The following is a 27,655-nucleotide window of genomic DNA, read 5'->3' as shown; positions in this document are numbered from 1 at the left end:
ATAATGGAGATGTCAAATAAGAATGCTGTTGGTGGAGGGCGGTGGATTGCAGCTGCCTTTAGTAACCAAAACACAGCCAGTGTCTCTTTGTTTGTTGTGAAGCTTAAACACAGAGCGGTCAAGCGAACATGTTTCTCTACGTCAACCAGCAAGTTTTTGGATGGGAAATTTGTGATATTAAGTCAGCTCTGACCGGAGACATGTGAATTACGCGACCTCATCCTGCAGCTCAAAAAGGCAGCTGTAATCTTGGCTCCCTCAGTTTCTCTCAGAGACACTGGTGTTCACCGCAGCCATCCGACTTTCAGGTATGACTTTATAATGTCACTAAAATACTATTAACACAATAAGCAGATAACGGATTTTCCAGAATTATCCTAGTAATTGTGTCTAATTACATCTGAAACGCTCCCACTGCCGCCGCCTGGAGTAGTCGCCTTTTTTTTTAGTGCTTCACTCTAACGTTCCTCATCCACGAATCTTTCATCCTCGCTCAAAATCATGGGCAAATCGTCGCTTTCTCGGTCAAAATTGCTCTTACTGCCGGTGGCTCACATTATAAACAATGTGAGGATGTGAGGAGCCCTCACACCGATGACGTCGCGCGCACATCGTCTGCTACTTCCGGTATAGGCAAGGCCTTTTTTATTAGCGACCACAAGTTGCAAACTTTATTGTCGATGTTCTCTACTAAATCCTTTCAGCAAAAATATGGCAATATCGCGAAATGATCAAGTATGACACATAGAATGGACACGTTTAAATAAGAAAATCTCATTTCAGTAGGCCTTTAATTTAGAGTTATTTGGTTAGGGTTATAATGAGGCCATGCTGAATAAGGCATTAATAAGTACTTAATGATGACTAGTTAAGAGCCAATATGTTACTAATTTGCATGTAAATAAGCCACTAATTAATGGTGAATATGTTCCCTTACTTAAGTGTTACCATGTTTTTTTACTGGTGCACAAAATGAACCGTGTATGAACATCACCTTGTTCAAAGAACAAAACCAACACAGTGCATCAACTCACCAGTTACACACCTGCAAATCAGACAGCTGTTGCCGCATCCGTAATATGCCGATAGGGAGAAGTTTTTATTTGCACGATGAGTCAGGTGTGTTTTGACCTCCGCCGAATCCCTGAGGCCGACTCACCGAACCCCTAGGGTTCGATCGAACCCAGGTTAAGAACCACTGGTCTATAGTCTGCCGCAGGCCCTGCTGGGAATCCTGTCGCTGGCCGGCCTGGCTGCGTGAGCCGGTGGACCATTGTTCTCTGGGCACCACACCCTGTTTTGGGTTGGGCTCTCTCTCGCAGGGTCGTACTTACATCAACAATATGATTTGCCTGAGTAGCTGGAGAGGACAAAAAAAAAGCTAAAACAACAGGAAGTTGCTTTCAGCCACATCTTTTAATGCTAATGTTTACACACGGCACACATTTGAGACCCAGCAAACAGAGGAGACTTGATTATTTTAATAGGGTTGCTGATTGGAGTAAGTGTCAAAAATTATGGACATCTACATTCATAAAGTAATTAATTTGTTTATTTTTTACAAGGTGAAAACAGGACCAAACACTCAGTTATTTTGTCAAATACTTGTGAATCTTGAAAAAGCGACAAATGGAGAAGAAATTCACAATTAGTTTTCTCGGATAACTCCTGTAGAAATCATTGTGGTTACGCCACGTAATTCTTTGCTGGATCTGAGAGTAGACACTGGTTCTGTTGACCAGAGCAGCGGTTTTTGGCGTCGATGAGAATGAGAGGGCACTGGGAGTAATGTTTGATGATGTCAGACACTGTCGAGAAAGACTTGCACACACACACACAGGTAGAAGTTTATTTAACGCAGATAAATCAATTATATGCCTGCTATGAAATCCGATTTTACCTCCTGAACCTTGAGTCCGGTGCCGAGTTGAAACTGCTGGTCCTGATGCCGGATCTGGATGTTGAAGACTTTGCTCTGGTGGAGGACCATCAGTGTGTAGGGCTGACTAGACTGCTTGTGAGAGCTGTCTCTCACCAAGTACACCCCATCCTAAAAACAAACATTTCCATAATTTCAAACACTGGTCCAAGTAGTTTATTCAGGTGCATTATGGGAACTATGAGTGGAAATTGTGTTACCTTGTTGACTTGTTTGAAGTACCCTTCAGCCTCACTTCTTGTGACTTTACCAACGTACCAGCGAGGGTCCAACCCCTACAAAAACAGTCTTATGTAGTCATCAAAAATTTGTTCTGTTGCGATGTTTTCTTGTGTAAACTAGCTGAAATGTCCTCCTCAATGTGTACCGGCAGCACTCACGCAGCACCAGACACAATGATCTTGCTACCGTAAATATGTAGGCCACTCCACAAAATCAATTCCATTTGCACCCTCAGGAAAGAAATGTATGAATGCATAATGAAATTAACTGTAAACAAAGACATTTTTGTCATGCAATATGTCCTGCACATTGATCTAATTTGATATTGACTACATACAATCTGAAAGATAATTTCAACTACCTTGAATACTACAAAAAAGTTTTCTTGCCTGTCCCCACTTCCATAAATTAGACAGCCATTAAATATTTTAAGTCCCTCAGAAATGTTATTTTTTTATTTGTGTTACTTTCATCCCAACTATACTTTTAAGGTAATTATTTTATTTTAAACTCTCCACTCAGTCCTGTTACAATAACACATTAGCCCCTCTAAAAATATTCAAAAAAAGCTCTATGGAGATGATGATTTCATTTTCCAGCATGATCTGGCACCTGCTCACAGTGCCAAAACCACCAGTATCTGGTGTACTGACCATGGCATTACTGTCTGCGATTGGCCTGCCAACTCCCCTGACCTGAACCCTATAGAGAATTTGTGGGGTATTGTGAAGAAGAAGCTGAAAGACACCAGACCAAATAATGCAAATGAACGTAAGGCCGCTATTGATGGAGGCTGATTGCCTCCATGCCACGCCGCATTGATGCAGTAATCTGTGCAAAAGGATTCCCAACCGTGTACTGAGTGGATTAATTGGAATTTTCAAATGTTTGATTTTGTTTTACCGCAATAAATCTTCTTTTTTACTTGGTCTGAGGAAATACTCTTAATTTTGAACGCTGCTCCTTCACATCGAGAGGAGCCAGATGAGGTGGTTCGGGCATCTGGTCAGGATGCCACCCGAACGCCTCCCTAGGGAGGTGTTTAGGGCACGTCCAACCGGTAGGAGGCCACGGGGAAGACCCAGGACACGTTGGGAAGACTATGTCTCCCGGCTGGCCTGGGAACGCCTCGGGATCCCCCTGGAAGAGCTAGACGAAGTGGCTGGAGAGAGGGAAGTCTGGGTTTCCCTGCTTAGGCTGTTGCCCCCGCGACCCGACCTCGGATAAGCGGAAGATGATGGATGGATGGATGGATGGATTTTTGAGTTTTCTTAAGCTGTATGGCATAATCAGCAATATTAAAATAATAAAAGACTTGTTTATTTCATTTGATGTGTAATGAATCCAGAATGTATGACATTTTCATGTTTTTGGGTGCATTATAGAAAATAAAATTACTTTTTCACAATATTCCAATTTTCCGAGACAGTCCTAAGTCCTATAAATATATATTTATATATATATATACAGTGAAGAGAATAAGTATTTGAACACCCTGCTATTTTGCAAGTTCTCCCACTTAGAAATAATGGAGGGGTCTGAAATTTTCACGGTAGGTGCATGTCCACTGTATGAGAGATAACCTAAAAAGAAAAATTCAGAAATCACAATCTTATGATTTTTTAACAATTTGTGTGATACATCTGAAAATAAGTATTTGAACACAAACATTAATATTTGGTAAAGTAGCCTTTGTTTGCAATTACAGAGGTCAAACGTTTTCTGTAGTTCTTCACAAGGTTTGCAGACTGCAGGAGGGATTTTGGCCCACTTCTAGATCAGTCAGGTTTCTGGGCTGTCGCTGAGTAACACAGACTTTCAGCTCCCTCCAAAGAATTTCAATTGGATTTAGGTCTGGAGACTGGCTAGGCCACTCCAGAACCTTGTAATGGTTCTTACGAAGCCACTTCTTGGTTTTCCTGGCTGTGTGCTTTGCGTCATTGTCATGTTGGAAGATCCAGCCACGACTCATCTTCAAAGATCTGACTGAGGGAAGGAGGTTTTTGGCCAAAATCTCACAATACATGGCTGCAGTCATCCTCTCCTTAATACAGTACAGTCGTCCTGTCCCATGAGCAGAAAAACACCCCCAAAGCATGATGCTATCACCCCCAAGCTTCACAGTAGGGATGGTGTTCTTGGGATGGTACGCATCATTCTTCTTCCTCCAAACACACATAGTGGAATTATGACCGTAAAGGTAAATTTTGGTCTCATCTGTCCACAAAACTTTCTCCCATGACTCCTCTGGATCATCCAAATGGTCATTGGCAAACTTAAGACGGGCCTTATGTGTTGGTTTAAGCAGGGGAACCTTCCGTGCCATGCATGATTTCAAACCATGACGTCTTAGTGTATTACCAACAGTGACCATGGAAACTGTGGTCCCAGCTCTTGTCAGGTCATTGACCAAGTCCTGCCGTGTAGTCCTGGGCTGATTCCTCACCTTTCTTAGCATCGTTGAGACTCCACGAGGTGATATCTTGCATGGGGCTCCACTCCCATTGAGACTGACCGTCATGTTTAGCTTCTTCCATTTTCTAATGATTGCTCCAACAGTGGACCTGTTTTCACCAAGCTGCTTGGCAATTTCTCCGTAGCCCTTTCCATCCTTGTGGAGTTGTCTCAGGTGTCTTTGGACAGCTGTTTGCTCTTAGCCATGCTAAATGTTTGGGTCTTACTGATTGTATGGGGTGGACAGGTGTCTTTATGCAGCTAACCACCTCACACAGGTGCATCTGATTCAGGATAATACAGTAGAGTGGAGGAGGACTTTTAAATGGCGGACTAACAGGTCTTTGAGGGTCAGAATTCTAGCTGATAGACAGGTGTTAAAATACTTATTTTCAGCTGTACCACACAAATTGTTACAAAAAATCATTGTTTGTGATTTCTGGATTTTCTTTTTAGGTTATCTCTCATACAGTGGGGACATGCGCCTACTGTGAAAATTTCAGACCCCTCCATGATTTCGAAGTGGGAGAACTTGCAAAATAGCAGGATGTTTAATACTTATTTTCTTGACTGTATGTGTGTGTATATATATATATATATTTCATACAGTGGACATGCACCTACTGTGAAAATTTCAGACCCCTCCATGATTTCTATGCGGGAGAATTTGCAAAATAGCAGGGCGTTCAAATACTTATTTTCTTGACTGTATATATATATATATACAGTATGTATATACATATGCACATATATACATATACACACACACACACATATATATTCAATATTGAACATACTCGCTATGACTGGTGGTGGTTAAATTCTTAGTACAGTCCTGTCATCACCTAGAAGTGTTTTTTTTTAATACAAGATTGTTCTTCTGTTGAATCATTGTAATGTGCTTAATGTCAATATATTACTAAAATTAATGTTATTTAGCTATATTTCATGTAGTTGCTCATTCTATGCCAATTCATTTTTGTTACTCTAAATGAATCATTTTTGGCTTCGAAAACAAACGAAACAAAGTTGCCTCAGATATTCCAATACACTCTTTCAGTAGTTCAATGTGTGTATTATCAGATTTACAATAGATAAATTGTACACTGACTACTTACAAGTATATCCAACCTTACATTCTATTGTAGTATCCGTTAAGATATACTGTCATAATGCTTACTAAAAAGTGACACACACGCCATAGTAAGTAATAAGATATATTGTACATATTATTGTAACCCATCCATCCATCCATCCATTTTCTACCGCTTGTCCAACATGTTGATGAAATGCAAAATTTGCATATAAGAACTTTAGTGAAGTATGGCCAATTGTGTTTTAGAGTTGTCCCCAAACATGGCGCACTGTCGTCACGTGAGGGGTTTTTGACCAATCATTTAAGAGATTGTCTGGCCATACACTCTCTTAATTGAACAAAACCCCCTTTTGTGATTATAGGGCGCCATGTTTGGGACCAAGTCTGAAACAGAGTTGTCCTTACTCTCTCTATACACGACTATAGGCTGGGTGAAGTAATGTGTATGATGTACATGGTACTGTACCTGGTTTGAAGCAGGTTTTGGGGGAGGTGAACGAAAACGGTCAGATCCATCAAAGTTGCTCCTATTATCCGAATAGCCTGCACAAACCACTTTTAATCAACATGTTTCCTAACACAATAATTTTTATGACAACTGTTTGACATTTTATCAACTATATTACAGGGAAATAACGGGATACCGCTACTGAAAGTAAATAACATGGATAAAGCTGACCTCTAGTGGCCATAGCAGCAAATGAATGAGAAAAATAGCCCTGCTGAAAGTGGATAACGTGAAATAACTAATAACATGTATAAATCTTCTTACCAGTGTGAACACTGAGGGGCAATGACCCGAAAGAAGTGGCGCCAGGAGGCAAACTTAATTGGATGATAAAGACAACACACTTTATTCAGCAATGACTGTAAAATAAACGTAGTAAGGAACATTGATGCCAAGGACTTTCTTACCTGTCTCCATGGCGACTGGGCGGTGCAGGGCGGGGGTTCGGATTTTTATGGAGGAGGGGAAACGTGTTGTGTTTGCGTGCTGGAAGAGAACACAAGGCAGCTCAGCCCTTTGGTGGTCTAAATCAGTGGTTCTCAACCTTTTTTCAGTGATGTACCCCCTGTGAACATTTTTTTAAGTCAAGTACCCCCTAATCAGAGCACAGCATTTTTGGTTGGAAAAAAGAGATAAAGAAGTAAAATACAGCACTATGTCATCAGTTTCTGATTTATTAAATTGTATAACAGTGCAAAATATTGCTCATTTGTGGTGGTCTTTCTTGAACTATTTGGAAAAAAAGATATAAAAATAACAAAAGAAATGTTGAAAAATAAACAAGTTATTCAATCATAAATAAAGATTTCTATACATAGAAGTAATCATCAACTTAAAGTGCCCTCTTTAGGGATTGTAATAGAGATCCATCTGGATTCATGAACTTAATTCTAAACATTTCTTCACAAAAAAAAAAGAAATATTTAACACCAATATTTATGGAACATTTCCACAAAAAATCTAGCTGTCAACAATGAATTGTTGCATTTCTTTTCACAGTTTATGAACTTACATTAATATTTTGTTGAAGTATTATTCAACAAATATATCTATAAAGGGTTTTTGAATTGTTGCTATTTTAAATATATTGTTTAAAAAAAAAAAAAATCACACGTACCCCGTGGCATACATTCAAGTACCCCCATTTGAGAACCACTGGTCTAAATAACTTGTGGTGCCCCCTATGTGTTGTGGTCAAATGCTTTGGAATACATGCAACAGATACCCTCCATCCATCCATCCATTTTTTCTACCGCGTATTCCCTTTGGGGTCGATGGTGCCTATCTCAGCTACAATCGGGCGGAAGGCGGTATACACCCTGGACAAGCCGCCACCCCATCGCAGGGCCAACACAGATAGACAACATTCACACTCACATTCACACACTAGGGCCATTTTAGTGTTCCCAATCAACCTATCCCCAGGTGCATGTCTTTGGGGGTGGGAGGACGCCGGAGTTCCCGGAGGGAACCCCCGCAGTCACGGGGAGGCTATGCAAACTCCACACAGAAAGATCCCGAGCCCAGGATTGAACCCAGGACTACTCAGGACCTTCGTATTGTGAGGCAGACGCACTAACCCCTCTTCCACCGTGTTGCCCACAGATACCCTCAAAGTTGTACAATAATGAGACAATTGTTTTGGCGGGGATGGGGTTTGTATTGTCTTTTATATTAAATAATTATATTTAGTTTAATTTGTAATATTTCAACTGTGCTGTGAAGCACATCCATCCATTCATTTTCTACCGCTTGTCCCTTTTGGGATAGCAGGAGGTGTTACTTACAAATTGTTAGTTTGAAAAATTGACAACACTTACTTTCATTGTGTGTCTGCAAGAAGGAAAAGAAGACGAGAAGATAAGATGCGTATATCAGGCGGAGAAATGAACATTTAAAAACCAAACCTACCTCTCTCATACCATCAAACCTGCCACACCAACAAAATATGTGATGATTAATATTATACTACACTTGGGATGAATTGATTCCTCATCACTTAGGAGCGAGCCTGACCTGTCGGGAGGCCTAACAAAGGCGGACGAGGAAGCAGGATGAGGAGGAGGAGCAGGTTTGGACCTGGAGGGAGGATCCGGGACATCCACATGGGGCCTAAAGACAAATACTCATTCTGAACTAATAACGACAGAGAGAATTGTATTCTCTGGGACTCCCACACATACGGTAAGTTAGAGATTTGGTCTAATAGATGCTAATAGTCCAGTTTTTGTTTTTGCAAAAGCTATAAATACAGTAAATAGAACTTATTTCGTGTTTGTGTGTGTTTGCATGTTACCTTGGAGACTGTGTAGCCGTCTGTAAAATATAGAAATGAAATGAAAATGGAAACACTTGATTAAAAAATTTTTTTAAAATGACTGCTTTCAATTTTAACTGACATCGCCGCTAAAAAGAGGATTAATGTCTTGTTATTTAGTCTAATTTACATTACAGTGCACGTAGGGTTTGGCTGTTTCGCCAGTGGTACGTTCCAAGTGTCTACGAATGGTGGAATTTCCTATCGGGAATGAGTAGCTTTGTCTACTCCTGTAGAGGTGATCAGCGGACTCCGTTTCTGGGCGGAGTCACTGGTGCATTAAAACATTATAATAAATGGCAATGTCATTGTTTAATAGGTTGTAGTGTAAAACATGTATATTAAATGACAAAGTACACAGTCACACACTCAGATCTCATGAAACAGGTCAAGCAGGGACTATTTATTGCCTCTGAATTTTTATTTCTTACTTCTGCTATGTTTCTCTTTTAAATGTGAATTTCATGTACAGTGTACCAACTTTTTTATGTATGCACATATGGTGATTACTATACAGTTAGTTTAAAAATATTGGCCCCCCTCAGTTTCAAAAAAAAAATCCTGGCTGCACCCCTGGATTTATGATAACCGTAATAAGTACATGCACGGTCATGATTATCTTTCTTCAATGATTGGTTGGGAGGAAATCTTTATGAATCATCTGCTGTGTAGTGGATTGAATGTGCGTGTGCATGGCGTCCAAAATTACCAAAAAAATTGTTCCTAGCAATGCTAATACTATTTTCTCATTGAAATAATTACCTCTATATAGTAACTATAGTCAAATTAGCAATAGAACCATTCACTCAACCTATCAGTGAATAAAGCTAATTACAGGGATTAAAAAAGTTTTTTTTTTTTAAATATATCTAATAAAATAAGACACTACAAACCTACCCTCTCTTCTGTGTTGGGCCCTTTGAAGAAAAAAAATAGGATACATATTTAACACAGTTATAACTCAATTAGTTTTACATGCAAGTACACAGGATATAAATGTAATTAATAAGGTAGAATTATTCTGGCGACAACAAACCTCGAATGAGAGGCGAGCCATTTCCTGGTTTGTTACCACGAAAAATCTGCGGTGGTCCTGTCAGCACTAAACATGATTCAATCAGAGCATTAAAGGGGAACTGCACTTCTTTTTTTAAAATTTTGCTTATCGTTCACAATTATTCTACACTGTTAAAATAATTCACACATATAAGATTCGACACCATTTTTCATCTATTCTTTATTATTTTTCTTATTCCACCACTTTTTGGCTCAGCATAACTTCATCCCTGTTCATCCGTTTCACACCGTTCCAACTTTAATAACTTCCGTTATTTGGCTCCATCTATAAGGTTTGCTAGCCATGCACCTGTAGGCATAGTAATGTTAGCATTAAGCATTAAGGGGCTAGCATTTTATCTAATTGTATACATTTTAGGATAACAATAAAGGATTTTGTTACTTGCTACTGTTTTATGAGTATCCTAGCTGTTCCCCTGTTATTATGCTGGTGTTGGCATGCTAACGTATTTTGCAGGCATTTAAGCTGACTTTGTACTTTTTAATCAAATGAACATGGATTTTGTGGCTTGTCGCCTTCTTAGAAATACGTTAGCTCTTCTGCTGTTAGCATGCTAACTTTGTATACCAACATTTCAGCTAATGTTATACATTTAGAGCTAATAATCATGAAATCTGTTACTTTGTATCCCCTTTGAAGTATGCTAACTCATCTAGCTATTCCAACAGTTAGCATTTTAAGATTCATAATACATTTCAGTACAACTTCACCTTCACCTTTCAAACCATTTTTAACTTTTAAAGTATTTTAACCTTCAAACCATTTCTACAGTCCCCTAGCATATCAATTCAGCATTCAAACCATTTCAGCATTCAAACCATTCTTTGAATTAAACCATTTCACCATTCAAACCATTTCAATATTCAAACCATTTCTACATTCAAACTGTTCTTACATTCATTCTACATTCTTTTAGCAATGGAGCATTCACATGCAATTTCTACGTAAATTGGTCAGCTAGTTATTAAAGAGATGGCGACGGATGGATTTTTGTATTTAAAAGTGTGCTTACAGTGGAGCCAATGGGATCTCTATTTCGCCCATACAATCCAATAAATAACTATGCAAAAACCGCCAACAATACTCCATTTAAAGTTTGTGATTTGAATATTAACCAAATATTAGTGATATTGTTATTATAAGCGCTAATGCAGACAAATGATTTATAGCGGCGACGTGATCACTACCGTGTGTCCCTCTATTTACATCATCAAAGAGTCTGCTGCTTCCTCACTTCCTGGAAGTTTATTGTGGATCACAAACCATGCATTTTATCTGAACAGAAGAAGTCTGAACAGGTATTCCAACAAGTTGGTACACTTTGACAGCCATTTAGGACACAAAAAGACGCTTGGTCCCCCACCCCCACCACTTCTTGTGAGGATTATGAGTCATTCTTCACTCAAATGGGAATACTGTATATGAACATCCCAGCAGTCGGCATCTTAATGAGAGCAGACGTTGCAAAGTAAGTGATGTTTTATTATGCTTGTTGGCTCTCATGAAATCTCAAGTGAGTAATAATCAGTGATAAGGAAAAAATAAGAAAGATAACCTAGCTTTGTGATGCGTTTTTTAAATGAATACGCCGCGTATAGTTAAAATTATCAAAACATTTAAATATTAAATGTTGTTATAAATGTGCCTGTTACTACATTACATATATACTTACATCATGTATAAAAAACTTCAGGGAGGTGTTTGGATGTTTTTTTAAGGGCTTTATAGGCGGAATTGCGAGGCTCCCGTAGGCTCCATTGTAAGCGAACTTTTGATTGAATGTATTTAATATTTAGAATGCAAAAAAAAAAAATACAATTTCGTCCATCATCATGTCTTTCATAATGATGGTGAAAGATAGGCAAAATTCCCCAAAAAAGTGTAGTTCCTCTCAAAGACATTGAAGTGTTACAGCAAATAAAGTAGTCTGACTCCAAATGTTACTCACACTTCCCTGATGGTTGTCTAGCGCAGTGCGGTGAGGGATCTCTACTGGGCAACGACTCGCCTGGCTGCACAAACACAAAAAGTATCATATTATCTAGATTTGGGACCAGGCTTTGCTACACATCTTAAAACTCTGCAAACCATCCGTGAGTTTTATGATTGTGTTTGTTGTCAACATGGAAGCTTAGCTAGCAAGATGTTGCTTTTAAAATGTGAGTGTAATGTTAGCACTGTAGCTAACATAGAGACACTAGCGTGAATATTACTTTGTTGTATACGATGTATGGCACGGATTACATTGAACATGGGTAAAGTTGCGTTAGAGCCACTCACTAAGCGGGGCGACAACGGCGGGAGAGATGAGGCCGGTGGGCGTAGAACAACGGCAGGTGGTGGGCCTCTTGTTGACACACATTTATCTGCAAAAGTCACCCGAATCGATCTCAAATACATGTCATAACATTGCATTGATGACTTGAGGAAAACAATATCAAAGTGTTGGTTACTATAAAAATCATGGTCAGATAAAATTGCAAGATATCTTAGCTAACTCTCACTCGTCCTTTGACAGCGAGACTATTTTTATATCTTACCGATGTAATCGTCCTCTTTGACAGGCAGGGCTACGCATAGCTTGTGAATCAGGTCCTCCGAGGGTTCAGATGGAGGAGGTTCGTAATTGTCAGCCCAGTTGGTGTCGTCGTTAGTAACGTCGTCGTCGCTCTTATCGTTGCCCTCATTGCCGCTGTCTGGGCTCTCATAGTCATCATTGTACTCTTCGTCATCCTAATTAATCCCACACCCAGATAATATTTTATTTAACAATGCAATGAGTTAATGTAAAAAAAAAATTGACATTGTATCGTACTTACAAACTCGTCGTCATCCCAACCTTGGACATCGGGGGCTGTTGGAGAATAAACCAGTTTGTTAGCGAGAGGCATTTCTGCTTTGTACAATAGATGGCGTCGCAATTCTGATTCTTTACTAGGGCTGCACAATTTTGAGAAAAACTTAATTTCGGTTTTTCTCTCCAAAATTACGACTGCGATTCAATTTGCGAATTTTATATATTATACATAAAAATGCAAAAATAACAAGTGAAAGAAGACGTTACTTTTAGACTGTCGATCAACATATTCCAATGTCAAGGTGCCACACATTAAAACAATATGCAATAATTTACTTCAAAAAATATTTGGCTTTTTGCAGACAGACTCAGAGGTTTCATTTCCATCATGCGCTTAAACTCAAGAAATATTTCATAAAAACTAAACAGTGTTTATAATGTAATGGGATCAAAATATCTTATTAATTCAAGTATTCATTAAAGGGATACCAACTTTTATTCGTCATTACTGTATAATTGTTAACCATTGTACTGTAGTTTGAAGGTAAATAACTTTGTTGTACTAAATAAACAAACAAAAAACTATATGAACTAATTTCTCAAAGCAAAAATTTAACAAATACATACTTAACATCTTGCCTTTTCCCCCCCCCCCCCAGTTGGAAAAATTAGGTTGGATGTTATTTTTTTGTTTATTGCTATCACGTGATCACAGCATTTTCGCTCATTCGTCCATGTTAATGGGCTCATATCGTTCATCTAATTAAATGATGAATAAATAAATGGGTTGTACTTGTATAGCGCTTTTCTACCTTCAAGGTACTCAAAGCGCTTTGACACTACTTTCACATTTACCCATTCACACACTGATGGAGGGAGCTGCCATGGAAGGCGCGAACCAGCACCCATCAGGAGCAAGGGTGAAGTGTCTTGCTCAGGACACAACGGACGTGACGAGGTTGGTACTAGGTGGGGATTGAACCAGGGACCCTTGGGTTGCGCACGGCCACTCTTCCACTGCGCCACGCCGTCCAATTGAAAAAAATATTCCCACAATGGGACATTTAGCTTTATAATCATATTTTTTCCCCCCTAATTTGTGTTACTTTGCAGCATTTCTCACTGGCAAGTCACAAGGCTCTCTGTACTGTGAGTGTGTTGGTGGCGGTGCCCCACTCAAGTCTTTGCTAAAACAAAAAAATTGAATGAGTAAAAAGAGGGTTCAGTCTATTCAGGTAATTCTACTGTTAAAGAAAGACGCTTAGGTGCTGAGAGTGTTGCACAAAGTAAGACGTCTTTCTTCCTGTTTGAAGCGAGAGACAAACTAACACAAGGCTCAACAATTCTGGGTGGCTAACATGTCTGTCAATCAAAGCCTCTTGGTGTTATTTACCGCACTAATTAAAACCTTGATGTCGATTCGATTTGAATTTATACACCTTAACCTCGTATGCAAGGGATATTCAGCCACTATTTGAACATCCAGAATTATGAAAAAGAGAGGACCTAAATGGAACTATTTAGTGAGAATATCTGGGTAAATGTTCCATTATACTCTTATATGTAATGGAGAAGGAAGGGCTTAGGAATGCATTTTCAATAAACTTGAATGTAAAACCGCCTGTCATTTATTAATTTTAATTTTACATGCGCTTATTCAAGCAAAACAGGGCCACCTACAGATCGCGGGACCCTATGCACACTGTGTAATCCGAATATGGGGAGGGGCGGCCCTGGTTTTACCCGTCCACACACAAAACCCTGGGTTTTGCGTCACAGTCAATTTTGCAAATCGAACGATGTCATATAGCTTTGTTGCTGGCCCTCACAAGCCAATGCTAAAGATAAATTTAGGTCTTGCAGAAAACACCTAGCATAAAATTTGGTAGGCACTTTCAGAGGACTGTCAAAAACATGTTTGTAAAAATTGAGCAATATTGGGTTAAAAAAACAAAAACAAAACATGTCCGCCACCATGCAAAGGGTCTTTGCAGGTTCAATTTAGCAACTAATTGTTCACAAGTCATTACCATTTGTCTAAAGATTACACAACTTTGAGAATAATTTATGCTTGTATATTGTCAAAAAGTACAACCCATAGAGGGCATCCAAATGGGCTACAAAATAAATGTCCTTCTTACCGGAGTGAACGTGAAGAGGCAGTGACCCAACTGAAGTGACACCAAGAGGCAAACTGTTGCTACAAAAAAAGACCACATCAAGTGTCTGCATCTTAAAGAGGAACTGCATTTTTTGGAAAAGTTTGCCCATTGTTCACAATCCACATGAGAGACAACAAATACATATGTTTTGGGGAGTTTTTTTGCATTCTAATTTGCAATAAATCGGCTCGTTCTAGTTGGCTGGCAATGCAGCTAATGGGAGCAATCAACTCTAAAAATGCATCCAAAAACCGCCAACAATATTTCATTTGCGACATTGTTATTGTAAGAGCAAACACTGACGTATTGTTTTTCTAGTGTGGTAACACTTGGCCTTGCAACGGCATGCTACGACATTAGCTGCAAGCTAGCTTCTGCATCAGCAGCTGAATGGCTTTTGAGTTTGTAATGCACAACACAATGCGATAGGACACCAATCTATACTGACTGAAAAACATGAAGAATCATATTCCAGTATCTGTAAAGTATTAGTTCACAATTCATGTTTTGTTTGTACACAGCTAGCTTGACTGTGTATGCAGTTGTAATAACAAGCATTATGTGCTGCATATATCATGATTAATATCATAGGATGAGAATCAGCACCTCCAAGTCCGAGGCAATTGTTCTCGCCCGGAAAAGGGTGGAGTGCCTTCTCCGGGTTGGGGAGGAGATCTTGCCCCAAGTGGAGGAGTTCAAGTACCTCGGACTCTTGTTCACAAGTGAGGGAAGAGTGGATCGTGAGATCGACAGGCGGATCGGTGCGGCGTCTTCAGTAATGCGGACGCTGTATCGATCCGTTGTAGTGAAGAAGGAGCTGAGGCGGAAGGCAAAGCTCTCAATTTACCGGTCGATTTACGTTCCCATCCTCACCTATGGTCATGAGCTTTGGGTTATGACCGAAAGGACAAGATCACGGGTACAAGCGGCTCTCCCATAGACTTAGTATTAAAAGCTCTGTCATCTGGGAGGAGCTCAAAGTAAAGCTGCTGCTGCTCCACATCGAGAGGAGCCAGATGAGGTGGTTCGGGCATCTGGTCAGGATGCCAACCAAACACCTCCCGAGGGAGTTGTTTCGGACACATCTGACCGGTAGGCGGCCATAGGGAAGACCCAGGACACGTTGGGAAGACTATGTCTCCCGGCTGGCCTGGGAAAGCCTTGGGATCCCCCGGGAGGAGCTGGACGAAGTGCCTGGGGAAAGGGAAGTCTGGGCCTCCCTGCTTCCCCCGCGACCTGACCTCGGATAAGCGGAAGAAGATGGATGGATGGATGAATGAATATTATAGTGACTCACTCGATGGACAGTTGTTTCTTAGGTCCAGCTGCCCAGGGTTTTTTTTCCAGTTGATTTTTGGTATGCACTTCATTTCTGTTGGCATTGCTTGGCTCAAAGGTTCACATTTACACCGTGACCAAGTAATAAAATTACCAAAATAGGGTAAATATTTTACATATTACATATTGTTATGAACATGTCTGTTATTTCTGTGATGAGGTGGCGACTTGTCCAGAGTGTACACTGCCTTCCGCTCGAATGTAGCTAAAATAGGCACCAGCGCCCCCCGCGACCCCGAAGGGAATAAGTGGTAGAAATGGATGGATGGATGGATCTGTTATTTCATTATATATACACTCGCAGTGTGTATGTAAAACGTTGATGGCGGGTTTTAAAGATGTTTTAGAGGGCTTTGAAGGCTACAAGGGTGACTCCCATTAGCCGCATCTTGCAAGCGTTTTGTTTTTGTCTTCAAAACCCTTAAAAAAAAAAAACAAGACACGTGCGTTCTTGTCTCCCATACGGACTGTGAAAGATAAGCAAAATTTAAAAAAAAAGTGCAGTTCCCCCTTAATTAAAGCATGGTCATGTTCTTGTGATCTAACTTTCTACCTTTGTTCGCAGCGGCCAGGCAGTGCAGGGCGGGAGGCCACATTTTTATGAAGGATTGGAAACATGTGCTTTGGTGCTGGAAGAAAATATAAAACAACATTGTTTATATATATATATTTTTTTTTAAATAAAATCAACTAGCTTGATTGGATTGAATGGAAAAGATGACTTCTTACCATCAATGTTTGCTTGCTGGAGGGAAAAGATAATAAAAAGCTTGTACTAGTCCTGATAAACATTTAAAGTACAAAAAAAAAAACCTTACCTCCCTCATTCCGTCAAATCTAAATAATAAATAAATTAATAAATACAGGATAACATTAATACAATAAAATGAGACGAACGATAGTTACTCACCGGTTGGGAGAAGGTCTGACGGAGGAGTTGCTCCTTCCGATGGAGGCAGAGGAGGACAGAGGAGAAGCAACAGGTTTGGACCAAGTCTGAGGCCTGAAGAAAAACACACACAGCCAAATTGTTTTTTGTTTTTTTTTATAGTGTATATAGGGCTGTCAAAATTACAGTAACGCTTTAATGCGGATTAATCCATTAAGAATATTAATCACATTTAAAGTAGCACAAATGTGCAGTTGTTGGGGTACTGACAGGGTGCTAAATCAAACAAGTAATAGATGCTAAACAACACGTTGGCCTTCTTGATGGGAAATTGGAAAACAAAAATAAAATGATGACGTAACATTCGAGTATAATGCACACTCTTTAAGAAGGAGTTTTATTTTCACCAAAAGACTTCCATCTTAAAATATCACATTAATAACACGAAATGAATAACAGGACCACAATAATGTGAATAAATATATTTATTTTAACATGAATATTTAATCATGATGAATTGTAATTGAGCTACAGCAACAATCTGATTATTCCAAAAATGTAAATCGTTTGACAACCCAAATTATATTCATTATTAGTATATCATTTAATGATTGTGTTTTTGTTAGTGCTATCAAATTATTATTTTTTCTAAATTATATTAATGAATTTGGGTTAATCATGGTTAATCACAGGTTATCACACGCTTGCATAATTTAAACTGACTTAAAAAAAGACCCAAATATTTGGACACAAATGCAATTTTATTGTCACAATGTCATACAGGATTTTTTTTGTTTGTTGTACTTGAATGCACATCATTTATTTGCCCAAAACTTAGTTTTATCTCAAGTCCTGTCTAAGTATATCTTGAAGCAAAATTTCATTAGTTACTACAGTCGGAGTCTCCTCACTCATCTTTGTATTGTTGCATGCATTGACCTGATCATCTAACCATCCGCGGTTAAGGTTAAAGGGCAACTGCACTTTTTTTTTTAAATGTTGCCGATCGTTCACAATAATTATGAAAGACATGACGATAGATGTTTCCTTTTGCACTCTAAATATTTAATAAATCTGCTTACAATGGAGCCTATGGGAACTGCGCAATTCCGCTTGTAAAACCCTTAAAAAAACATCCAAACACCTCCATTAAGGTTTTATATACATGATGTAAGTATATATGTAATGTATTAACAGGCCCATGAATAATAACATTTAATATTTACATATTTTAATCATTTTAAGCATACGGAGCGTTTTAATTAAAAAAAAAACGCATCACAACGTTTGCTTTTTTCCCCCCCTAAATCACGGATTATAACTCACCGCAGACTTCATGAGAACCAACAAACATAATAAAACATCACTTACCCAGCAAGGTCTGCTGTCACAAGGATGCTGACTGCTGGGATGTTTATATATTCCCATTTAGATGAAGAGAGGGGGGCAGAGGTGACCTAGCGTCTTTTTACGTGTCGCTCTGGCCATTTTCGGGTCCTTAATGGCTGTCAAAGTGTACCAACTTGTCTGAATACCTACTCAGACTTCTCCTGTCCAGGTGCGATGCATGATTTAGGATCTACAATAGACTTACAGGGAGCAAGGATCAGACCACTTGATGATGTAGACATAGGTACACACGGTAATGATCACAGCACCACTATAAGCAATTTGTCTGCATTAGCGCTTATAATAACAATATCACTCATACCTGGTTAATATTCAAGTCACGAAATGTAAATGGAGTATTGTTGGTGGTTATTTATTGAATTTCATTGGTGAAATAGTGGAACTCCCATTTGCTCTCCTGTTAGGGGCCTTTTATTTAGGTTTAGTTATCATTTAGAATCCATTAAAAAAAAAAACATCCGTTGTCATGTCTTTCAGAATGAAAGGCAAAATCCCCCAAAAGTGCAGTTCCCCTTTAAAAATCAATAACGGTCAAAATAAATTGCGATAGTTTTTTGTCATTAATCACGACAGCCCTAATATTTTTGCATACAGTATGTGGGTGCTTACCTCCGAGAGGGTATTCCTGGCTGTAAATACAGGCAGAAAAATTAACAAACCATCAAAAAGCTTCTGATAGAATATGCGATTACTATATTAGGTAATATAAGGGCAAAAAAATATGATACTGTACTTTTATACGCAAGCATTTAACATAAATACACTCACCCTCTCTGTACCATTGGGACCTGTGAAGACAGAATTAAGTCTAGAATAATTGCGGTAATTAAGCAGGAGTGCTGAAATCGAGTACTATAGGGTCCTTGAACGCATCACGTATTGATTAAGGGTTCGTACCTCGATTGGGAGACAAATTCCGTCCCGGTTTGTTGCAACGGAAGATCTTGGGTGGTTCTGGGAGCACTAAATCATCAACATATCAGAATAATAAAGACATTGAGTTGGACAGCAAAGTTTAGTCACGTGCATAGAAAACAGCCTACTGTGTAAACTAAAAACAGTTGTGTAATATTCTCAATGACATCCTTTAGAGCAGTGGTCCCCAACCACTGGTCTGGGGACCTGTACCGGTCCATATCGCATTTGCTACCGGGCTGCACAGAAAAATTACTTAATTTATAAACTACCACATTTTCTCTGACTAAACTTTCACCTTTCCAATAGAATAGAAAGTATTTTATTGATCCCTGGGGGAAATTCAGCACCACAGTTCGCTCACAAAAAACAATAATAATAATAAATAATACATGACATATATTATATATATAATATATGAATAATATAAATATATTCTACATATATTCTACATTTAAGTGGAGTCAAGAAGGAACATATGCATTATATAGTCTGAATGCTGTCGGTATGAAGGACCTCCTGTGTCGTTCCGTGTTACATTTTGGGAGTCTGAGCTTTCCACTGAACATGCTCATTCTCTCCGCAAGGTCCGAGTGTAGTGGGTGTGAGATGTTGTCCATAATGGCTAGGAGTTTTGCAAGACTTCTCCTCTCTGACACCACCGCCAGAGTATAAAACACACCAATAATATGCCATCAACATGTTGGGGACCATCTCTTCGCAAAGAAACATTCCAAGGGCTCCTACTACTTCAGCTTTATAGGGAGTTAATTTTTCATGCTCATTTTTTGCTGTTTTTATCTGCCAAACGTGAGAAGCCGGTCTGTGAAAATAATGCATACATTAAACCAGTCTCTGGTGGAAAAAAGGTGAGGGAACCCTGCTTTAAATGACATGCTAGCTACCATACATGAAATACAAATGTTTTATAATCTTTAGTCAAGTGCCCATGTTTGACAGCAACCATGATCTAGAACCAATTTTACTCAAATTCTACACACATCAGTTCCCTAAGGTTGTGTACAAAAAATTTGGAGGGAGCTGTGTGACATTATGTCAAGGCAATGTAACTGTTGGGTTTAAAAGCATTGCCAACATGTGTTTTTGACAGAAAAAATAACAGCACAGTCATGTTTGGACAAACATTCACCATTTTGTACACAGAGGTTCAGGACTGGAAGACTTACAGAAACACATTTGTTACTCACATTTCTCTGACGGTCGTCTACTTGAGTGCAATGCGTGATCTATACCTGGCTGCACAAACACAAAACAAATGATCTATGAATCAATGTGAGTGACTCATTGACTGATTTAAATAATAAGTGTAATCAATACTGCTAAAATTAGAGATGTTCCAATCAAGATGCCGATTCCAATACCAATCATCCATGGGTGAGATCACCTGATATCAATAAAATCATTTGTATTAACTGTACATTTTTCAATGTATTTATTGTGAGTGCCATTGACAGTTAAACAACATCATCACAAACTTGTTCATTATTCTATTTTATTACATACAATTGTTTGATCAAAAAGAAGATACTACCGGTACACAATAACTAAAATCTTCTACTTATTTAAAAAAAAACTTTGGTTTTTGACCTCAAAGTAAATTTTTCAGAGTTTGTAAACATTAACAAAAACAACAACAGATAATTTTTTTGAAAATATAAATAGCAATCTGATCACTTTTGTATCAATCACACATATACCGATACTACTCCTCATATCGACACAACCAATTTATGGACCAATCCGATACGACATGGTTGACACCAACTGTTGCTGTTATAATAACCTCTTTTTAGACTCTTAATAATTTACTCGTTAATTTATTGCTAATATCTGCTTACTTTCTCCTGCCTCATGGTTCCTTCGACATTTTTTAAACTTTACTAAGCACTTACTAATTGGTGTTGTTTAGGGCTAGTTTAACTTAGTAACTATTAGCATGCCTATTGGCTTTATGGCATTGTGTAACATGTTTAGCCTCATCTCCAGTGGTAAGAATAGGTGATAATATTTAAGATACTAAGAAATCTAGTTGCCGTAATGGAGCTGATTAATATTATTTAAAGGGAGCAGCGCCACACAAAAATCTGCTGGCTGCTTGTCAGCCTGAGAGGATCAGCAATAAAAAGCATTAAATTGACATTGGCTGGTCACATACTTTTTCACAAAAATCTGTCGATACCTATCAGTTGCCGATCAATTGGCACATCCCTAGTTAAAATGTGTTGAAAGTAACTCATAAAGTTCCACTCTGTGACAAATACAGCAGACTTTTCATGGAAGGTGATCTCACCAGTTTTGCGTTAGAGGCGACATGTGGGCGGGGGCTAACAGCAGGGCGTAGGCCTCTAGAGAGTGCATGTTTGTCCTTGTTATCTGCAAACGTCACATGTTCACGTCACCAAATATTACGGCTTTATGATTGAATTCCATCGCTTACCGATGTATTCCGGCTCCCCGGGGGTCAAGGCAGTGTGCGGCTTATGAGCCAGGTCCTCTGCAGGTTCTGAAGGAGGAGGTTCGTAATGCTCAGCTCCGTCTACGTCGTCGTTTGGTATCTCGTAATCACTTTGACTACTGCCTCCGTCCGCGTCGTCCCCGCCGCTATTCGGACTCTCATAGTCATTGCAGTCGTCTTTGTCCTGAAAGACTGTAAATTTCAAAAACAAAGTTCTCGGGCACAAAATGTTATTGAAAAATGGAAACTCGTCAAGACTTACAGAATTATCGTCACTCAATTCAGGAATGTCAATTGCTGTTGAAAAAGAACATAAAAAAGTCAACAACATGCAGTGAAGCACTAAAATTACAACTAGGTGTGGACGGAATTGTTCAGAATTTTGTGTGAAATAAATTGGAGTTGAGTAATCGCCTCTTCAAGCAATTGGGGTTCGAGTGCACTACTTGGCTGCAACCAGCAGAGGCGCTGTTGATTCAATCTCAATTAATTTTTTATCTGAAGGACATGATGATAGCTATGGGAAGTTAGATTACATCCACTTGCCAACATGAAACAAAGACTATAACTAAAAAAACAACAATTAAAAATGTTCCCACTTACAGTGCATCCGGAAAGTATTTACAGCACTTCACTTTTTCCACATTTTGTTGTCACAGCCTTAAAAAATGGAATAAATTCATTTTTGTCTTTAAAATTCTACAGACAATAGCCCGTAACAACAATGTGAAAATGTTTATTTTTTTAATTAGCAAATTTTATAAAAAAATAAATTTAAAAAATCTTCTAAAATTACAACCAACTCTGCAAAAAACCACCAAGCAGGCCTTAGTGGCCAGACGAAAGCCATTTCGTAGTAAAAAAAAAAGTTTGCCAAAATTCACCTGAAAGACTACGAGAAACAAATTCTCTGGTCTGATGAAACAAAGATTGGCCTCTTTGGTGTGAATGACAGGTGTCGTGTTAGGAAGAAATTTGGAGGATATTTTTAGGACAGACAAAACAACAACCAAAGTAAATTTAAAAAAGAAATGACTGAAAGTTATGAGTTCCATTATTATTACCGGTATCTGGAACAATTTGTACCAGGAGAGCCATTGATTAGGTTATCTTTTTTGATCCAACATTTGGTAATAGCTTATTTTGCAGCCACTAAAATTATTCTATATAAATATACATCATTTTGACATATTTTTACTGTATACCAAGAAACAAAGTGAGGAAGGAAAATTCCAAGTCAATGCCAAAGACTAAATACATGAATTGTATCACCCTCTTCCAAAACTCCATATCATCTGGAAATGACCAAAATACAGAAACTTGGTCTGCCGAGACTGATCCACATTCCTGAACAGCCAACATTTATTTTTGATTTTCACACAGGTGTTATCAAAAGGACACAAAAAATATTCAAACTTGAGGTAGTAATACAATTTTGAGACCTCTAACCCTCTAACCAAGAATCATCTGGTACCTCAACTTTTAAAAGGAGTCATAACCATAATTTTTTTGTACATTTACAACACTTCTTTGTGATTTACCTAAAATGTAATGGTGGTTATTTGGTCAAAATTTGCATGGATTTTGTTTTACAGACCTATTTTCTACTCATTTTTTCTCCTTTTTAAAACTATTTGTTTGGACAGGCGGCGTTGTTAGATGCAAATTAACCTCTCCTCACCACGGCCTCATGGGCTCTTCGAAGTGCATTGCACACACGAAAAAGAGACTTCTTCCGAGTTGAATGTGCGTTGCCATAAATTATAAAAGTAAAAAGTAAGGCACTTTCTCACTTCAGATGGGGCTGGAAGTTTGTGTCGTGTCTTGTGCTGATTAAATACAACAAACAGAGCATGTTGCTTCATTGGTTGTCATTGTCGACATGTAGCACAGCAAGTTTTACAAACATTTTAATTGGCTGACTCACAGAAGAATGTTTGGGTAAATGTCTACCACATATGGATAATCCGTTGACTGACGTCACACTTGAACAAATGGTCACAAATTCCAAATGGACCGCTTGGAGGAAGTAGAAAAGAAGGCAAGATTGTTTTATAAATATCTCTGCAATGCCTCCACACTGATTAGAAATTTCCGGGATTTATGCAGATCCCAAATACACATTGGTTTTGCATAGTAGGACCCCATTAAATCATTAACTCACTGTTTTTTGTATCACTTGACCACAAAATCTTATAATTTTTTCCTGTATGTCCATCCATCCATCCATTTTCTACCGCTTATTCCCTTTTGGGGTCGCGGGGGGGGGGGGGGGGGGGGGGCGCTGGCGCCTATCTCAGCTATAATCGGGCGGAAGGCGGTGTACACCCTGACAAGTCGCCCCCTCATCACGGGGCCAACAGAGATAGACGGACAACATTCACACTCAAATTCACACACTAGGGCCAATTTAGTGTTGCCAATCAACCTATCCCCAGGTGCATGTCTTTGGAGGTGGGAGGAAGCCGGAGTACCCGGAGGGAACCCACGCCTTCACGGGGAGAACATGCAAACTCCACACGTTTATCAACAACAATTTGAACTAGATTGGAGGGGTTTTCAATCAGGGCATATTGTATTTCCTCCACAAAATAATGTCAAATCTGGAAAAAAAATCATATTTACCAACTCCAAATTTGAAGGACAGATTTTGAAAGCTGTCCAACTGGCCTTTAAATAATATATTACCAACTGTCGTTATGCCCAATTTCAACCATTGTTTAATTCTAGAGTCATGTACTATTTGTTTAAAGTGTGGCATAGGTACATTTTGTTTTCCGTTTGAATGACCAACACTAATTTAATATGGGTTTTGTTTAATCGTTTAAATGCTTATCACTAATTTAAGTATGATAAAGTTGAAATGTCACAACTAGAGATGTCTTATAATTGCTTTTTTAACTCAAACTCTCAATTACCGATACCAATATCAACGAATACCAATATATAAACAATCGTGGAATTAACACATTATTATGCCTATTTTAATTGTGATGCCCCGCTGGATGCATTAAACAATGTAACAAGGTTTTCCAAAATAAATCAACTCAAGTTATAGAAAAAAATGCCAACATGGCACTAACATATTTATTATTGAAGTCACAAAGTGCGTTTATTTTTTTATTTTTAACATGCCTCAAAACAGAAGCTTGGAATTTGGGAGCTGCTCTCTCTGAGAGAGATATGAGGAGGTTGAGGTGTGGGGGTAGGGAGTAGGTGGGTGTATATTGTAGTGTCCCGGAAGAGTTAGTACTGCAAGGGATTCTTGGTATTTGTTCTGTTGTGTTTATGTTGTGTTAAGGTGCGGTCGGATGTTCTCCCGAAATGTGTTTGTCATTCTTTTTTGGTGTGGGTTCTCAGTGTGGCGCATATTTGTAAAAGTGTTAAAGTTGTTTATACGGCCACCCTCAGTGTGACCTGTATGGCTGTTGAACAAGTATGCATTGCATTGACTATGCTGAAAAGGAGTAGTTAATATGTGACTGAGCTGGCACTCAAGGCAGTGACTTGGAGGTTTATTGGCGCCTTGTACTTCTCCCTACGTTCGTATACACAGCAGAGTTATAGAAGGTGTTATATTTTACTTTTGAAACCTATACCGATAATTATGAAACAGATACCGATAATTTCCGATATTACATTATAAAGCATTTATCGGCCGATAATATCGGCAGTCTGATAATATCGGACATCCCTAGTCACAACATATAAAAGCAACCCACAAATACAGTGGATTCTTGAAAGTAAAACACCCCAAGGGTTGTACAATTTGGAACTCCAAACACCTTTAAAATTAATCCAAACAGAGGTCATGTAATGCCAAATATTGTATTATTAGCAGTGTTTAAAATGTTATACTAGGGCATACGTGAAGCGTATCTGCAGCATCGTACTTTTTATTCCTACAAAAAAAAACTCACCCGGTTCAAGAAATCTAGGAGTCATGGTTCTGCGATGGAGAGAAAGAAATGTTATTTATATGTTAATTATTTAATATTGACATTGTTATTATTTAATATTAGTAATATTGACATTGTGTTTTTTCCCTTTGTAACTCAGACAGAGTCACATTTTATTTAAAGAAAATAGTTCAGCAAAACAGGAACCCACTTTTTACCAAACAGGCCTCGTCTTTCCTCCTTCTTGCTAATGTCAGCACTGAGCTTTGAAATAATCCTGTGAAGACATACATATTTATGAAAAGAAAAAAAAACACTTCTATTGGTCCTGTGACAGCAGCAACATTGTGTATGTAAAAGGTTCACACAATGGCCATCTAAAAAGGACTAAAAGTGTTTTCATTTATTTTATTTTTCTAATTTTCTGTGATGGCAAGGAGTAAAAGTGTAGTGGTATCATGATAAGTTTGTCTGATAGCCAAACATGAAAAGGTAAGTCTATGAATTAAAAAAAAAATAATACTTACGGTGTGTGAAGTTTAGGGAATTTCTGCAGGTCGTTCTCAGTCAGGTTCTGCAGACAGAAAACCGAGTAAAGTGTTAGTGTGTATACATAATTGTGTAACCTGACAGCCTTACTTTCCTATTTCCTTTTCAGAATCAGAATCAGATTTTCATGTTCTCAATCAGGTCAGAAAAACCTGCTATTACTAATAAACTCACCACAAATCGGCTTCCATTGATGGAGTTCTTCAACACGGTTCTGTCACAATCAGACAGGTTCATCTGCAATACATGCAAAGACAAAGTATTTAATATATATAGATAATTGTTATGCAATCCACCCTGTCAAATTCAAGTACTTTACATTTAAAAGGTTCTTGATGATGTAAAAAAAATAAAACTGACCTTCCTCAGGTAGTCAGCTAGCTGCTGGGGGCTCCACTCCATGACCTCTGACCTGGATGGCACTCGTCCGCCACTCATCTTACACGTCCTAGTCAGGTCTCAGCAGACGCCGCCAACAGAAAATGGGACGATATTTCGGGGAGTTCTTCCTGTTTCCAAGCTGTACATCCAGGCTCCGCCCTCTGGAACGGCTAATCTTCAGTCAACAAGCGATTGTACTTCCTAAAACTTATCACAGGCTTTTAAGTAGTCGTGCAGGCCGACATGTCAAAGTGGAACCAAGATGGCTTCCTTCCTTCTTCCTGTCTCCTCCACTGAGGGTGTGTTTGTCAGTCTCTCTCTTGTTCTTCCTCCCCTCCCACTCCCCCGCCCCCTCCTCAGAGGAAGTGAGAGGACAAGGGCGGCAGACGAAGGCAGCATCTTAACCCCCACCCCACCTCCAGCACCACCTTCTAACCACAAAGCGGAAGAGCTGCAACAAAAGTGGGTGTCGTGTGACTACAAACATGTCTTAGGTTTTGTTAGTAAAGTATCATTTATATTAGTGTTTGCATAGAGGGAGTTAGTCCTTGCCTCCGTTGCCAAAATAACCTACTCAGTGGCCTTGTGGTTAGAGTGTCAGCCCTGAGATCGGTAGGTCGGGAGTTCAAACCCCGGCCGAGTCATACCAAAGACTATAAAAAAAATGGGACCCATTGCCTCCCTGCTTGGCACTCGGCATCAAGGGTTGGAATTGGGGGTTATATCACCATAAATTATTCCTGGGCGCGGCACCGCTGCTGGCCACTGCTCTCTTCACTTCCCAGTGGGTGACCAAGAGGATGGGTCAAATGCAGAGGACACATTTCACCACACCTAGTGCATGTGTGACAATCATTGGTACTTTAACTTTCTCTTTAAAATGCTGGTTCAGTTGGTTTTCTTTGCGGTATGAGGAGTCTCATGCTCCACATGTATAAAGCGCTGTTGAAAGACTTCACTATTTTACTTATTTTAATAGAATTTAAAGATTTAGTTTCCTATGTCTTGATGAGGCGCATTCTGAATTGACAGGAAACAAGAACACAACATCCAAGTATATGATCTTGCTACCCCATTTGACCACAAGTGTTTTCAGTATATCCGTGCTCCGCCTTGCTGTCTCGACTGTAGTGGGTGGGACTTTTGATTTTGCTGTGAAAAATGATTGACATTTAGAGGCAAATGGGGAGAAACATATTACAATGCTTTGTTGATGCCCATTGCT

The 27,655-nt window shown here is 39.0% G+C and overlaps 1 protein-coding gene across 2 annotated transcripts; it reads right to left on the bottom strand.

The window, feature by feature from the left end:
• Positions 1 to 1,466: 1,466 nt before the first annotated feature.
• Positions 1,467 to 26,772, bottom strand: lcp2a (lymphocyte cytosolic protein 2a). Of its 2 annotated transcripts, XM_061898758.1 has the most exons (33): positions 26,410 to 26,771; positions 26,224 to 26,286; positions 26,028 to 26,074; positions 25,712 to 25,777; positions 25,522 to 25,550; positions 21,864 to 21,898; positions 21,584 to 21,785; positions 21,437 to 21,519; positions 20,334 to 20,382; positions 19,108 to 19,173; positions 18,979 to 18,998; positions 18,820 to 18,839; positions 16,822 to 16,914; positions 16,730 to 16,748; positions 16,641 to 16,656; positions 16,465 to 16,540; positions 14,553 to 14,611; positions 12,434 to 12,468; positions 12,155 to 12,347; positions 11,895 to 11,980; positions 11,563 to 11,626; positions 9,573 to 9,638; positions 9,434 to 9,453; positions 8,516 to 8,535; positions 8,236 to 8,331; positions 8,131 to 8,149; positions 8,040 to 8,052; positions 6,627 to 6,705; positions 6,484 to 6,536; positions 6,178 to 6,254; positions 2,140 to 2,214; positions 1,901 to 2,050; positions 1,467 to 1,821 (listed from the first exon to the last, which is right to left on the bottom strand). In XM_061898758.1, the coding sequence occupies exons 1-33, from the start codon at positions 26,485 to 26,487 to the stop codon at positions 1,687 to 1,689; spliced, it is 2,202 nt and encodes a 733-aa protein (XP_061754742.1). In that variant the 5' UTR covers positions 26,488 to 26,771; the 3' UTR covers positions 1,467 to 1,686. The 2 variants fall into 2 exon arrangements, with proteins under 2 accessions (XP_061754742.1, XP_061754741.1); XM_061898757.1 differs by having other exon boundaries at positions 8,040 to 8,149; positions 26,410 to 26,772.
• Between the last annotated feature and the right edge of the window lie 883 nt (positions 26,773 to 27,655).

This window comes from Nerophis ophidion, linkage group LG04 (genome assembly GCF_033978795.1).
Source record: "Nerophis ophidion isolate RoL-2023_Sa linkage group LG04, RoL_Noph_v1.0, whole genome shotgun sequence".
Classification (NCBI taxonomy): Eukaryota; Metazoa; Chordata; class Actinopteri; order Syngnathiformes; family Syngnathidae; genus Nerophis; species Nerophis ophidion.
This window is presented reverse-complemented; position numbering and strand designations above follow the sequence as displayed.